The sequence below is a fragment of the Tursiops truncatus genome, chromosome 15 (assembly GCF_011762595.2).
Source record: "Tursiops truncatus isolate mTurTru1 chromosome 15, mTurTru1.mat.Y, whole genome shotgun sequence".
NCBI lineage: Eukaryota > Metazoa > Chordata > Mammalia > Artiodactyla > Delphinidae > Tursiops > Tursiops truncatus.
Window position 1 is genome coordinate 60,339,235 of NC_047048.1, and position 15,399 is coordinate 60,354,633.

A 15,399-nucleotide genomic window follows, 5' to 3' on the forward strand; every position below is an offset into this window, starting at 1 on the left:
GTGTGGCAGTGGCTGAATTGTATTCTAGAGCGGGGAGGCGCGCCTTGTGAGTGTCCTTGAGTGTTCTTTCTGTCCACAGTGTACAATTCCATCAGGTGCCTGGATTCTGGGCTGCCACAGGGCTTTAATGGCAGAAGAGAGTGCAGAGCTAGCTCTGGAAATCTGAGGATGACCGCTGCCTGACCACAACCCAGAATTCCTTTGAAGTTCTATCTTATGGAATTTGTGCAAACTTCAATTTCTACTCTAAAATGTATCTATGTTTATTAATTTAAAAATGACAAGTGATCTCTTTCTTGCTTCCCCTTCCCCGACCATATGAAGCTGTACTTTATCTGTGGCATCAAAGTAGCCCTTTCACAGAGCTGGGTCCTATTTTACTTCAGAGGCAGGGGTCCTTTCCAAGACTTTCAAGACCTGGTGTGAAAATGGAGTCACATACAACACAATTAGGAGGTAACTGTGTTCCAGGGAGGGGCTTACTATGGGATTCCATTATGTTACTTCACCCCTCCTCACTCCTGCACTTGTGTAACTGGGTGTACCCATGTTTGATTTCCATGCTGTTTTTTTTTTTTTTTGCGGTACGCGGGCCTCTCACTGCTGTGGCCCCTCCCGCTGCGGAGCACAGGCTCCGGACGCGCAGGCCCAGCGGCCATGGCCCACGGGCCCAGCTGCCCCGCGGCATGCGGGATCCTCCCGGACTGGGGCACAAACCTGCGTCCCCTGCATCGGCAGGCGGACTCCCAACCACTGCGCCACCAGGGAAGCCCCTCCGTGCTGGTTTTTAAGATCACATCTGTTATTCAAGCCCAGGAACCACCTAGACCCTCTAAACAACCTGGGATATTTGGGCAGCTCTCAGAAGCCTAGTGTGGCAAGACTCAGCATCACCTCAAGGTCACTGTACCTCTTATAAGTTTTATTTATGGGAGAATGACATTACATCTGTCTTTCTCCATCCCTGGATGCTGTAAGATCACAGGACAAAAGAATTTTAGAGGCGGAAGGGTGTGTGTGGTGAGGGGAGGGTTAGTAATCAGTCCAGCCCCTTTGTTTTGAGAGAAGAGGAAAATTTCAAGCGCTCCCTGAAACATGGCGGCAGGGGTATAAGTTTCTTAAAAGCAAGGTTGTGGGGTTTTTGGATTCCATGCTTTTCAGGTGCAAATCCTTCCCCTGGCTTCAGTCACCATCTAAATGCTGAAGGCTTGCAGTCTGTATAGCCAGCCCAGAGCTGTCTCCTGATATCCCAGCCCGATGGCCTCTGCCTACTGGACATTTCCACGGAGATGCCCGCGGCCACCCAGAGCCCGCTCCTGCCTGCCTTTTCTCAGTCTAGCCAGACTCCGAAGGGTTATCATTGCTAGCTGCTGCCCCTCTCCCGTAAGCCTCTGAATGCTGCCTCTCTCGGACCCATCCACTTTGCTCTCCCCAACCACTACTGCCCTAGCCCAGGCCTGGACCCTTAAAACTGCCTCCTGTCTGCTCTCCTTCCACCCAGCCTGCCCTTTTCCAGTTATTCTTCCTGTCGCAGGGGACTTTTGTTTCTAAAACACAAGTGTGATTTTGTACCCTAACGCTCAAAGGACACGTCAGTGGTTCCTGCGGTTCTCAGGGTCAAGCTTAGTCTCCCTTAACAGGGCTTGGAGGTTTTTGAATTGACCCCTGATTGCTTTGCCAACTTCATGTATCACCACTCCCTACCCTACCCTCTGAAAAAAATTTTTTTTCTTAGCTAATTCCTTGAGACAGGAAGCTTTCCCTGACTCCCTCCAAAAGCCAGAATTCTCTCCCTCCAGTGTGCCTCTCCCCTTATTACTCGGTCTTTTCCTCCTGATGGGATCCGACTCCATAGGGTAAGAGGCCGCTTGCTTGTCTGTGGCCCTCAGTGGACTCTCAGCTTTGTGATTGGTATTTACAGCTGCATCCTCAGTACCTAGCACATAGGAGGTGCTTCATAGGTTCTTAGTGGGGTCAAATACTCTGTACAAACAAACCCAAACAGTGTTTTTTAAAAAGAAAGCTGCAATTCATGTATGTCTGGGGAAGCTGTATCTTCAGTGTTTCCAAGATAAAGCCCCCAGTGAAGCGGCCTCAGCCCCACCCGTGATGGGAAGGGTACAGCTGAGCACACTATATTTTCCCCCAGAGTTCATCCCCTTGGGCTCAGTCCTGAGCTCTTTAGCTTTCATGGGCTTCCCTGTGAGGAGCTGTGTTCTGAGGGAGACCACTCATCAGATGGATTCTACTTTTTCCTCACAAAGGCCATGGAGAGTAAGCTGCTTGTTGGAGGAAAAAATATAGTAGATCATACAAACGAACAGCAGAAAATCCTGGAGCAGAAACGGCAGGAGATTGCAGAGCAGGTAACTTTTCATGCCTTTTTGGAGAGAACGGGGTGGGGTGAGGTTGTGTTAATGCGACAGAGCGAATATCTCTTGTATTAGACTCCTCAAAGGGAACGGAACTGAAGTGTGTCAGCCCCTTCCTGGCGGGAGACCCTGATCTGGAGCCCCCAGCCCCATATTCTTGTATAGACCTTGTCTCTAGGCACACTGATCAATTTTGTGATGTTACTCAGAAACGTCGAGAAAGAGAAATCCAGCAACAGATGGAAAGCCGCGACGAGGAGACCTTGGAACTGAAAGAGACGTACAGCTCATTGCAGCAAGAGGTGGACATCAAGACCAAGAAGCTCAAAAAGGTATGAAAGGAACGAGGCCAGGCAGAGGTGCCTTGAGGCTTGGGGCAGAGGGAGAACTCTGTTGTCTAGAGGGCTGCCCCTCTCACCTGCCTCTCCTGTCGGTTCCAGCTCTTCTCCAAGCTTCAGGCAGTGAAGGCAGAGATCCATGACCTCCAAGAAGAGCACATCAAGGAGCGGCAGGAGCTGGAACAGACACAGAATGAGCTCACCCGGGAGCTGAAACTCAAGTAAGGTCTGGGCCTTCCAGGGCTCCCCTAGCACTTGCTGGGTTTGCTGTGTGTTCAGTCAGAAACACACCCCTGAGGACAGGGCCCTACTTCTCTCCGCCCCATCGCCTGCCACCTTGTCTGTCTTCTGTTTATTCCAAACAAAGTTATTTTCTGTCTCTGGGTCCCATCTGTTAACTGAGATGATCTCCAAGTTCCTTTCCACTCTACCTTCCTGCCTTTAAAGAAGGCTTCTATCTATTGATAAAAGGGAATCTTTTCTTAACTAGAATTTTCTGAGTGGTATAATGAACAGCCAAATACCCATCACCCAGATTCCACGATAAACAATCTTTTGTCTTCTATCTTTCATAAAAATATTTTAAAGCAAATCTTACCTCATGTTATCTCGTTCCTATATACCTACATACATGACCACAGTGCTTTTCTTTAAAAAAGCTTTATTGAGATATAATTCACATACCATACAATTCACCTGTTTAAAGTATACAAGTCATTTGTTTTTCCGGCCGTGCCGCGTGGCTCGCAGTATCTCAGTTTCCTGACTAGGGATTGAACCTGGGCCCCGGCACTGAAAGCCCGAAATCCTACCCACTGAGCCACCAGGGAACTCCCCTACAAGTCATTAAAAAAAAATACATTTACAGGGTTGTAAAGTCATCACCACAATCTAATTTTAGAATATCTGTGTGTGCCCCCCGCCCCCACCCAAAGAAACCCTGTACCAATTATCAGTCACTCCTCATTACCGCGTACCCCAGCCTAATAACTACTGGTCTACTTTCTGTCTCCATAAATTTGCCTATTCTCCACCTTTCATATAAATGGAATTATACAATATGTGGTCTTTTGTGACTGGTTTCTTTCAATTAACATGCTCTCAGGGGTCAGTCCATGTTGTAGCATGTTAGCACTTCATTCTTTTTAATGGCTGAACAATATGGTATTGTATGGATATTCCACATTTTTTCCATTCATTAGTTGATGGACATTTGGGTTGTTCCTACCTTTCAGTTATAATGAATAATGCTGCTGTGAACATGTGTGTACAAGTTTTATTGTGGACTTAGGTTTGCAATTCTCTTAGGTTATCCAAGAGTCTTACAGTTTTAGGTCTTACCTTTAGGTCTGCGATCCATTTTGAGTTAATTTCTTGTAAAGTCTGAGGTATGGTTCCAAATGCATTCTTTTGTATGTGGCTGTCCAGTTGTTCCAGCACCATTTGTTGCAAAGGCTCTTCTTTCATTGTCTTTGCACCCTTGTTGAAAATCAGTTGACCATAAATGTAAGGGTTTATTTCTGAATTCTCAGTATTGTTCGATTGAGCTGTATGTCTGTCCTTACGCCAGTACCACACTGTCTTGATTACTGTAACTTTGTAGTAAGTTTTGAAATGAGGAAATGTGAGTCTTCCAACTTTGTTGTTCTTTTTCAAGATTCTTTGTGGCTATTCAGGGTCCCTTACATTTCCATATAAACTTTAAGATTGGCTTTTCAATTTCTGCAAAAAAAAAAAAGCCAGCTGGGGTTTTGATAGGGACTGTGTTGACTGTATAGATCAATTTGGAGAGTATTGTCATCTTAACAGTATTAAGTATTCTGATCCATGAGCATGGGATGTCTTTACATTTATGTAAATCTTCTTTAATTTCTGTCAAGAATGTTTATAGTTTTCAGTGCAGTTTTCGCACCTCTTTTGTTAGATTTATACCTAAGTATTTTATTTTTATGATGCTATTGTATATGGAATTGTTTTCTTAATTTTATTTTCAGAATGTTTATTGCTAGTGTAGTGTAGAAGAAATAAAATAGATTTTTGCGTACGTAATGATATCTTTCCACCTAACAAAATTAACATTGTTTCTCTTGTACTCTGTCCCTATTCAGATTTTCTTGGTTTATTAATATTAAGATCTACATAAGAACCACATATTGCATTTGGTTATTATGTCTCTTAAGCTTATTTTAATCTGGAGCAATCCTTTTTCCTGTTAAAAACTTTTTTTCATAGTTGACTTGATGAAAAGGCTAGGGCAGGTAGCCTGTAGAAACATCCCACGCCCTGGATTTGTCAGTCTGCCTCTTCACAGTGCCGTTTAACTTGTGGCTCTATCTCCCTTACTTCTCTGTAACTGGAAGTGAGCGCTCAACCTTGGATGCGTACCAAAATCACCTGAGGAGCTTTCAAAAATAGTGATGCTTGGGTCCCTGCTAAGAGATTCTAATTTCATTGGTCTAGGGCAGTGGTCCTTAAACTTTCAGCAGGCACCAGATCATCCGAAGGGCTTGTTAAATGCAGATTGCTGGGCCCCACACCCAGAGAATCTGATTCAGTATGTCTGGGGTGGGGCCTGAGCATTTGCATTCACAAGTACCAGCTGTTGCTCCTGCTGGTTTGGTGAACACACTTTGAGAACCGTTGATCTCTCATGAGGTTCGGCTAAAATATTGTAACTGCTGTTGATGTGCAGCCTGCCTTGAGAACCACTGAGCTAATGGTTTCAGCCAGCAATGATCTTTGTTTGGCTGCATTATTTCATTAGGGGTTTTGCAAAATGATGTTTTTTTTATATCGGTCCTTCCACCACATTTGCTCGAAGTTTTCTTTAAAGAGGAACTTTCCAGGTGACTTCCCTGGTGGTCCAGTGGTTAAGACTACACGTTTCCACTCCAGAGGACACAGATTCAATCCCTGGTCGGGGCACTAAGATCCTACATGCCACGAGGCATGGTCAAAAAAAAAAAAAGAGGAACTTTTCAAAGAGATTCTTTTAATGTTTAAGTTTTGAATTTGGAAAGGAGCCCTTAATATTAAATGTATGTGTCAGTCCTCTTTCTAGGCATGTACACCTAGAAAAAAGGTCAGAACAAAATATGCCAAAATAATAAGAGTATCTCTGGGTGGTGAAATTGTGTGTAATTGTATTTCTTACATTTTCTAATGTATAAATAGGACCTTTAAAGTCAGAAAGAAAAAAATATATATATGTTATAAAAAATAGTTTCTTAAATATCAAATAAAGAGAAAATTTCTTCTCTCCAAAATATTTTTTTCTTTAAGGAAGCCATTTTCATTGCTATGTCTCTTATTAATATCTTTTTTAAAAATTATTATTATTATTATATATATTTTTGGCTGTGTTGGGTGTTTGTTGCTGCTCTCAGGCTTTCTCTAATTGCGGGGAGCGGGGCCTAGTCTTCGGTGTGGTGTGTGAGCTTCTCATTGCGGTGGCTTCTCTCGTTGCGGAGCATGGGCTCTAGGTGCGTGGGCTTCAGTAGTTGTGGCGCACGGGCTCAGTAGTTGTGGCGCACGGGCTCAGTAGTTGTGGCTTGCAGGCTCTAGAGCATAGGCTCAGTAGTTGTGGCTCACGGGCTTAGTTGCTCTGCAGCATGTGGGATCTTCCCGGACCAGGGCTTGAACCTGTATCCCCTGCATTGGCAGTCGGATTCTTAACCACTGAGCCACCAGATAAGTCCCTCTAATTAATATCTTTTGAATAAACAGTGAGTCAGCCTGTTTCTCATAGCACCCTACACCTCTGTGGTGTTTGTTTTGTGTCTCTCCCACGTTAACACCCCTTTGGCATTGTTCTGTCCTGAGGTTTTGAAAGAGTGAACACAGAGAGGGGGCAGGAGATCGTCATCACCATGGAGAGACACAACCCAGTGGGTTCCAGTTTCATTGTTTGCCATGTTCCCTGGGTGCTTCTTAGGCAGAGACTCTTCTCAGGAATGGTCTTCATTCTCAGGGGTCTAAGGGACTGAAATCCATCTCGTTCTGCTCTTTGTTCTGGTGATTAGAATGTGGAGTTCTCCACCTTGGGCAACAATGCATAGGATTGGAGGAAGGCAGTTTAATTTCTAATCTGTTTTCAGCATTTTGGACGTTAACGAGCTGGCTTAGCAGTACCAGTGGCCCTCCCCAAATACTTCACTTAGCACGTGTTCACTCCAGCGTAGCCCAGGCATTGCCTTCCTCTTTAGTCCTTTCACCTCCTCAAGCTGCTACTCCTTGGGCGTAAGTGACCTTTCCATATTCCTAGGACAGACCTGTCAGCATACCAAAGAGTGTTTGTCTATCTCAGGCAGAACCAAGTGTCATTCATGTCTGTAAACCAGCTCTTTGTATGATGCTAGGCCCATAGTACCTGCTCAGTAAATGTTTGCTGAGTGACTTGACCCTTACCTATTACTTTTCACGTGGGACCAGAGAGCCAACACCCCATTCGTATTCTTTCTCCATCTATTCACCCATGTATGTGTGCTCTTACAGGCATCTTATTATAGAAAACTTCATCCCTCTGGAAGAAAAAAGTAAAATTATGAATAGATCCTTCTTTGATGAAGAGGAAGATCATTGGAAATTACATCCTATAACCAGACTGGAGTAAGTCACAAATGACTTCAAGTAGACTTTAAGGTGGGGAGGAGGGAAAGAATGTTGATAAGCTGGGCTCGGCCAGGGAGGTATGGTAAGAACACAGTTTGATCCATTTAAACTTGGAACCAATTGCAGGTCTTTGTGGCTGCCATAAGTCCATGAGGTAAAAGTTTGGTGATGAGTATGGTGTTAGGAATTGGGAGACTTTATCACAGTGAACTAATGACCTTTCCCAAGTTCCTGCTTTTCAGCTCCCCCAGCTGTCAAGTGAAACTGCTGGGCCAAGGGAGGGGCGGTACATAGGTGTTCTCTTACGTGTCAGTCTGGCAATGTGGAGAAGGATTCTCAGTCTGCATCTGGATTCCACTGGAAGATGGGAGATGTCTGCTAAGGCTGCGGGGGTGGAGAGTGTCTACAGCTAGGCTTCGTGCCTGCTGTCTAAGAACTGGAGGATGACTCAGGGCCCTTCCAGCTTAAGAGATGCGTGATGCTCACATTTGAATCAGAAAGCCACCCCAGCAGAAAATATAAGCAGCTCCTGCCCCGTTTACATGTCAGCCTTCAGTCCAGGGAGTTTCTTGCTTCAGGTTCTAGCTAAAGAAGGCTCAGTTTTCTGAGTGCTCGTTCCACAGTACCGATCCTGGGACTGTGGAACACACTCCAGCCAGGGCTTTGACCACCACAGTCCATTTCCAGGAATCAACAGATGATGAAGCGGCCAGTGTCAGCTGTGGGATACAAGAGACCATTGAGCCAGCACGCAAGAATGTCCATGATGATTCGTCCAGAGGCTCGATATAGGGTGAGAAGATTGTACTCGCGTTTCTCTCTCCTCTGTCTTAGAAGAGATTAGATTTATGTAAACCCTTAGGCACCAGTCTGCAAAGTCCCAGTTTGTATCCTCTTTCCAGAGGGATCTGAGGACAGTAATATTAATAATAACAATTATAACAAATAATAGATAAATATAATTAATAAATAACAAACGATAATAAATAAAAAGGTAAAAGAGAATGAGATTTAACAAATCAGGAGGGAAGGAGGAGAGTCCAAACATACTGTCCACGTAGCCAATAATGAGCTTTAGAATGGCCTTGCGGGCAGATGGGAAGGAAAGTAGACGTCTAGTAACAGGAGATGGAAATGCGTTAAAGAGCTGACGGTCCTTCCGTTTAACATAATGTGTGTGAGTCAAGTAGTTATTTGAAGTGACATAATTGATGACTATTTAATGACTCAAACGTATTTTACAATAAAAATACCGTACAGGCTTCTATTGATAAGCACTTGCTGTGTGCCAGGCACTGTACTCGGCACTTTGCTGCTTTCTCTAATTGAGCCCTCTCACCTTCTCTGTTCGGTCAGTCCTGTGGCTTAAAGGTCAGGTAGCTGGTAAGTGGATGAATCAGGAGACACATGTGTTTTTAAGTTATAGAGCAATTGGTACTGGAAGTGTATATATGAATTGAAAAATCTGGTGCAAAGTAGATCAGAATGTGAACTGGTTGTCGCTGGTTAATGGAAGTGAACTCATTTTAAATTTTCTTCTTTTTGCTTATCTGTATTTTCTAACTGTCAGTGGGGAACTGGTATGACTTTTATTTATTTATCTATTTAGGCCACACTCTGTGGCTTATGGGATCTTAGTTCCCCCACCAGGGATCAAACCTGGACCACAGCAATGAAAGCACCAAGTCCTAACCACTGGACCACCAGGGAATTCCCTGTATTACGTTTATAATGAAAGATTTTCACTTAAAAAATTTTAAATGTTTTTGAATCTCCCTTAGCAGCCAGAGCAGAACAGATTAGGATTAGTTAGCTCCTCAGGCACTGTTCTTCCTGGCATTGAGTTATTTTACGTAAAGAAAGCAAAAGCAAAAAAGATGTATTAGGTGAGGCTTTATGTAGTGGAGGATGAGTGATATGTCACACAGAATCCTCAGAAACTTTTTTCTAGCAGTTTCAGAGAGTGCCGGTTATTTCATGTCTTAAGCCAAAAACATGATTTTAAAGCCTACAAGTCAAATATGTGGGTTTCCAGGTGGCTTACCTTGATCTAAAGGTAGAATTTAAAGCAGTGGCTCTCAGATGATTTTTAGCAATGGACCGGCTCCATTAAGAGAAATGTTATGCAGTATCTCAACATGTAAAATTGATCAGTGGAGCCACGCTATTCTTTCCCCTACCTTCTCCCAGCTGGGGCTCCTCGTGCCCCCTCTGGGGCCCTGGGGCTTGAACTCCACTGCGTGGGAGGAGCTAGAGGGGAAGATGTGGAACCATGGGTGTTCTTCCCTCTTCACACTCAACTTGGTATTTAGGAGCTAGGTAAAGGCCCACTGCGGGATATCAAGTGAGGGAATCTATCTCCAAGGCCAGTTATGAGGCAGGGCCCAGTCTGATTTTTAAAATGTGGTAATAAGCACATATACTGCCACACACACACCCTCCACATATATACACCATACCTGCCTCCTTCCCTCTGCAACCAAAAAGTTCATCAAAGCTGCCGTAGGTGGGGAGATTATTGGTGACTACTATTTTCTCCTGCGTATCTTTTTGTATTTTCACATTGTCTACAATAAATGGGTTTTACTTAATTTATTCTTTTCCCCTGATTATTCCCCTTAGGATAGAATACATGTTCATTGGTTTTGTTTTTTGTTTTTTTAAAAAGAAAAAAAGGAAAGTAAGGCTTCCCTGGTGGCACAGTGGTTGAGAGTCCGCCTGCCAATGCAGGGGACACAGGTTCGTGCCCCGGTTCGGGAGGATCCCACATGCCGCGGAGCAGCTAGGCCTGTGAGCCATGGCCGCTGAGCCTGCGCGTCTGGAGCCTGTGCTCAGCAACGGGAGAGGCCACAACAGTGAGAGGCCCACGTACCGCAAAAAAAAAAAAAAAAAAAAAAGGAAAATAAAGAGCATAGAGAAGAAAATAAAAATCATCTGTAACTGCACCAGGAAGAAAGTTATAAAACTACATCACTTCTTCCGGGCGGGCCCTTGGTAGGCTTTGAGTAGCATGCAATTTGAGGTTCTGTTCTTGGGTTTAGATTGCTTGAACTCCCTTTGTGTGACTGGAGGCCATCCTAGCTGGTCTTGGCTCTGCTTCTGCAGGCAGAAAACATCGTGCTGCTGGAGCTGGACATGCCCAGCCGGACCACCAGAGACTACGAGGGGCCCGCCATTGCCCCCAAAGTCCAGGCCGCGTTGGATGCAGCTCTGCAGGATGAAGATGAGATACAGGTGGACGCATCATCCTTTGAAAGCACTGCAAATAAGAAACCCAAGGCCAGGTGAGTGGCTTTTGGTGACCTCTGTTTGAACAGAACATGTTTGAACAAGGACAAATGAGGGGAGAGTGTGGCAAAAGTGCTTGTTTATCGTGGAAGTAAGTGGCAGAGCCCAAGTTAACCTAGGTCTATCTGAATCCACAACCCAGGCTCTGAGCCTCAGTTTAAATGACCAAGGATTTAATTTGGTGCTAAATTAGAAATTCTATCTTGTTAAATTGTGGATTTGAAATTTAAGGAAAATAATTGAGTGAAAAACCAAAAAAGGAGTGAATTCTACCTGCAAACTTAGTATTTTTTACCAATTTGGAGAAGACAGTCAAAATATGATTTTAATGGAATAACAATTGCTGAGAATCAGAGGCCCTCCCCTGAGATCTCACTCCTCCGTTGGCAGGTTGTGTTGGCCATTGAAGAGGGGCAGGCTGTGCCAGTCTCTGGTAGTTTTACAGTTGAAAGTCCACTGAGGCAAGGCCACCCTGAGATGTAATGGCATTTGATGGGAAAGGAATCTGATCTGTGTCAGAGACGGGATGTGTAATGTACGTATGTGCTTGACTTTTGCAGACCTAAAAGTGGAAGGAAGTCGGGATCCTCCTCCTCTTCCTCAGGAACCCCCGCATCTCAACTTTATCCACAGTCTCGGGGGCTGGTTCCAAAGTAAACCCACTTCCTCCTCTCCCAGAGTATAAACAGCGTTTGCCTTCTGAGAGAAGAGACAAGCAAAAACCCGCAGAGAGGACTCGAGCCCAAACTCAGAACCATTCCGCTGGGGAGGAGCGATGGCCTCTTTGCAGATTAACCAACTTAATCTGGTTGAAACATGCTGGTCATAATCTGGCACTCAGCTCCTCTGGGAACCGTCCTTTAATTAGCATCTCAGAAATGCATGGGTAAGGTAAAGCGCGATAGCCGAAGTGGAAAGCAAGAGAATGACCAGAGACCTTGCTTCCCTTCTCCCTTTCCTCCTTCTCCTCTCCCTTCCCTTGCCCTCCCACCCTCTCCCCTCTCCTTTCTAGCCTGTTCTTTACACTGGGCTCCCTTCTTGTTGAACAATAGGGCAGAATCAGGAGTCACCTTAGCAGGACCAAGTCTTTGGAGGCTCAGGATAAAATGATACTGAGGTTGGAAAGCGAAAGCCCTAGAACTTGAACAGGTGCTTGTTTTTGTAGGTAGAAATGAGAAATCTCATTTGGAGCCAAGCCTCCGAGGGGCACGGTCCATGCCCCTCAGTAAGAAGTGGATCTCCCTCTGGGATCTGCTGAAGGAGCAGATGTTTTTCGAGGAAGCTACCGACTTCTGCTCCAGAAGGATTCAATGTCAGAGGCAATAGAAATAACATTCCCTTTGCCTCCTTGGAGAGTTTAGGGAAGCAGCTTCTTGAAAACCTCAAAACCATGACCATGTTGTCAAAGACATAAATCTGTAAGTTGATGCCATGTCCATACACCGTGTCACTTTACTCTTCATTTGTCACCATTTTCCCCATGCACGCGTGCTCTGAGCATCCCTGCCTGGGCCCATCCTCTGCCTCCAGAGCATGCTCTGCAGTGGGCCTGATGTGTGGGAGAAGGGAGGCTGGCTCTGCCTTCTCTGATGGGACGAGAGCTGGGGGGACGAGACACATAGTGGCACTTTTGCATCCCCCGTTTTGTTCCATATTTGCATAGAGAGCATTGGGGTGACCAGGCAGGTCAAGAGTCAAGAGGCTTGGTGCATTGGCAAGGGAAGGCATAACAGATGGAAGCAGAGGAATCCTGCCTGCCTTCAGCGGAAAACTCACCTAATCCTAGAACTGTGGCTCTTCTCAGGCAGAGCCAAAGGTGGTGGCGAGGTGTGGCTGTGCGATCGCATAGGCTCAGAGGAGAGAGTTAGGAATTTCCGTTTACATATACTAGTTTGGTTTGTAAGTTTTAGTTCTTTGTATTATTGAAATTCAAAGCTTCATTTTACGTTGGTCATTAGGTGAATGTTACTCATTTCCCCCTAAGAGAAGCTCATAAATGTGCGCGGGTGTGCAAGCACAAGCTTCCAGTGTGTCTGCGTGTGTTTGTAAGAGAGAGAGAGAGATCAAGAACTTGCCCGACTTTAGAAATACGCTACCGTGCAGTTGTTGCCTTTGTCTGTATTAAAGGCCCGTTGAATGATTAATCCAGGCTGGAAGCTCCCACGTTGGTGTCTGAGTCCACGAGCCAAGCCTGAGGGGACAATATGCGTCCCCAGTCGGCCACACCGCGCACCTTGCTGGCACGGTGCCTCGGGAAGGTGGCGACTCAGGTGGGCCTTGAGTTATACTTTAACTCAGCTGCTCAGTTCCCAGGGCACATTTCTGGATCAGAACCCGTGGGAAAGAGGAGGTACCAAGTGCAATGTCTTAGTGCTCTACAAATGGAGCTCTGTCGTCTGACAGCTTGTCTCCTTTTTATAACCATTCTTTCTGAACCCAGGGCCCTTTTCAGCAATTCCCAGAGCATAATGGAGGCATCCCTCATCTTTCTCGGGATCAAACTCGGCTTCTTTATTATTTACTAAGAATTTACCTGTTTGAACAGAAACCAGATAATGAGGTGGGTAGCCTCAGATGGTGACCTGCCGGTTACACCTCTCTCTTGCACCACATTTCCTCGAAGCTAGTCTGAATTCTCTAGGCTGAACATATCCATTTGGCAAATCTGAGAATTGAAAATTGCAGATAACACTGTAGCTGAATACTGATGTCTCGAGGTGGCTATTCTGACCACAGGTGATTAGGTGACCATAGAACTTTTCTAAGAAGGCAAAAGAAGAAAGCCAAGTTGACAGGCAGGATTATGAAAACAGGCTTGCCTTGTACTTGGCTGTGTTCATCTGGTGGTCTGTGAAACAAAGTAGAAGAACCCCTGGGTGGAGGTGAAGCCGTCCCGTCCCAGAGCAGTCTCCGGTGCTTTTCTTCTCTCGAAATGGATCCGAGAAGTGTTCGAATAGAGTAGACAGTAGAATGTCTTGCTGCCACCGGAAAGCTGCTGCTTTGGGCTCTGAATTGAGCCAAATGTGTAGACCTACCAAGTCGACTGAGGGACCTGGTTCTCATGTCTGTAGTCATGCTAGAATGTTCCAAGCCATCTGAGGGCCTTCAAGTCAGCAGCAGCTAATGAAGTCTGGCAGCAAGTCTAACAGGAGCTAAGCAGCTCATCTGAGAGAAGGAGTTTGAGACGGAGTGTGCAGCCCCCCTCAGTGAGGCCCCTTTTGCTCTGATTGGTAGGAATGTATCTGGCTTCAGATTTCAAATCCCATGTCTCCCAGGCCCCTGGATTCAGAACCCAAGGCCACAAATCATAGGCATGAAGCACTTTCTTAAGACTCCGCCCTAATATTGGATTGTCCTCCGTCGAATGCCTGCATGCTGCTTGAATCTCACCACCCGCACCTCCACGACCAAGGGCGTAAGAGAGTCCTGCAGCTCAGACGTGGGCCGTGCCCCGCTTCTGTCTGACTCTTGTAAGTCCTCCTTCACTGAATGTAGAATCGTTGCCAGGTTTCTGAGAAGCGTCGATTCCCTGTTAACGTGGGATATCAGTTCTGCCTCGCATTTCCCACTTGAGGTCGAGGCTCACTGCAAACAACGCCTTGGGCCGTCTCAGCGCCATCAGTGGACGAAAAGGGGGCTATTAATATTCTCTGAAAGCCATAATCGGAATGCTCAGAGGGACCTGGATAAGAAGAGTGGGCCTGGCTATTGTCTGTCATGCAGGGTTTTGTCTTGTACTGTTCAGAAACCTGCCCCCCTTCTCCCCACCCTTGTTTCTTGAATGAAGTGCTTTTGAGGTTATTTATGAAGGGAGTGATCCTGGGGCAGGCAGGAGGCAGTGGGCTTTATGGCTCTTTGGAGTTACTATCGATCTTGACCTTCTCTTTGGCTACCTTTAGACAAAGAATATGCCAATACTTGGGGCTCTAATTTTACAACTCATATTTATTTGTATCATCTCTTTGTCTAGGAATGTAAAAGTGATTCTAAACTAAGATGTGTAATAAAAATCAATCAGATTTATTGTACTTACAAAAAGGTGTCCTCATAAATGACTAACGTTTTTGAAAATGACTTGCCTGTGGCTGACACACTGACAATTTCTCTAAACATTTGAATTTTTCTAGTGAAAGGAGGGTGGGAATGGAAAATGAAGTTTGAGTTGGAATGTTGGCATTTTAAAAATATAGCAATGAGGTAAAGGGACATGAAATGAAGAAAGAGTGACAAGTGCTTCTCGTGTTTTTCCATGAAGGTTCCTGAGACAGGCAGGAAATTTCTTTTAATTTCTGTGTTTTGTTTTTTATGTTTCTTTAAATTTATTACATATTATACTTTAAAATATATATCTTTTTTTAACACAGAAATATTTCATGTTATTTACCATCAAGAAAAAAAATACCAGAAATGGGTCACTTGTTGGTCTCATGGTTTCTCATATGCTCAGGCCTGCTGGCGTGTCCCCCTGGGGGTCATGTACCCTGTCTGTGGAGTGGGGACTCACCAGAAGGAGCTCAGACCGTGGACTCCGAGCTGGGCTTGAATCCTGGTTGTGCCTCTGCTTACTAGTTGTGTGACTATGAGGAATTTAGTTTACCTCTCTGAACCTTGGTGTCCTTGTCTGTAAAATAGGGCCAATAATCCCCGCCTGGCAGGGCCATTGTGGAGGATTAGCATTACATTTAAAGCAACAAGTACTCAAGTATGTGGATGAGAGCAGACATTTGAAAATGTGGTTATTAGGAATTCCCTGGTGGTCCAGTGAATAGGACTTCATGCTTTCACTGCCG

At 45.2% G+C, this 15,399-nt stretch overlaps 1 protein-coding gene across 3 annotated transcripts in view; it reads left to right on the forward strand.

Annotated features, from left to right (window-relative positions):
* The window catches only part of KIF3B (kinesin family member 3B), a 38,469-nt gene extending 23,501 nt beyond the window's left edge, over positions 1–14,968 (forward strand). For 2 of the 3 annotated variants that reach the window (XM_033839042.2, XM_033839040.2), the window contains 7 exons: positions 2,265–2,366; positions 2,582–2,704; positions 2,813–2,931; positions 7,205–7,318; positions 8,009–8,114; positions 10,427–10,605; positions 11,170–14,968. In XM_033839042.2, the coding sequence (XP_033694933.1) occupies positions 2,265–2,366; positions 2,582–2,704; positions 2,813–2,931; positions 7,205–7,318; positions 8,009–8,114; positions 10,427–10,605; positions 11,170–11,266 (840 nt within the window). In that variant the 3' untranslated portion in view covers positions 11,267–14,968. Of the gene's footprint in view, positions 1–2,264; positions 2,367–2,581; positions 2,705–2,812; positions 2,932–7,204; positions 7,319–8,008; positions 8,115–10,362; positions 10,387–10,426; positions 10,606–11,169 lie in introns of those variants that run through there. The other variant, XM_033839044.2, reaches the window with a different exon arrangement.
* The last annotated feature ends 431 nt before the right edge of the window (positions 14,969–15,399 follow it).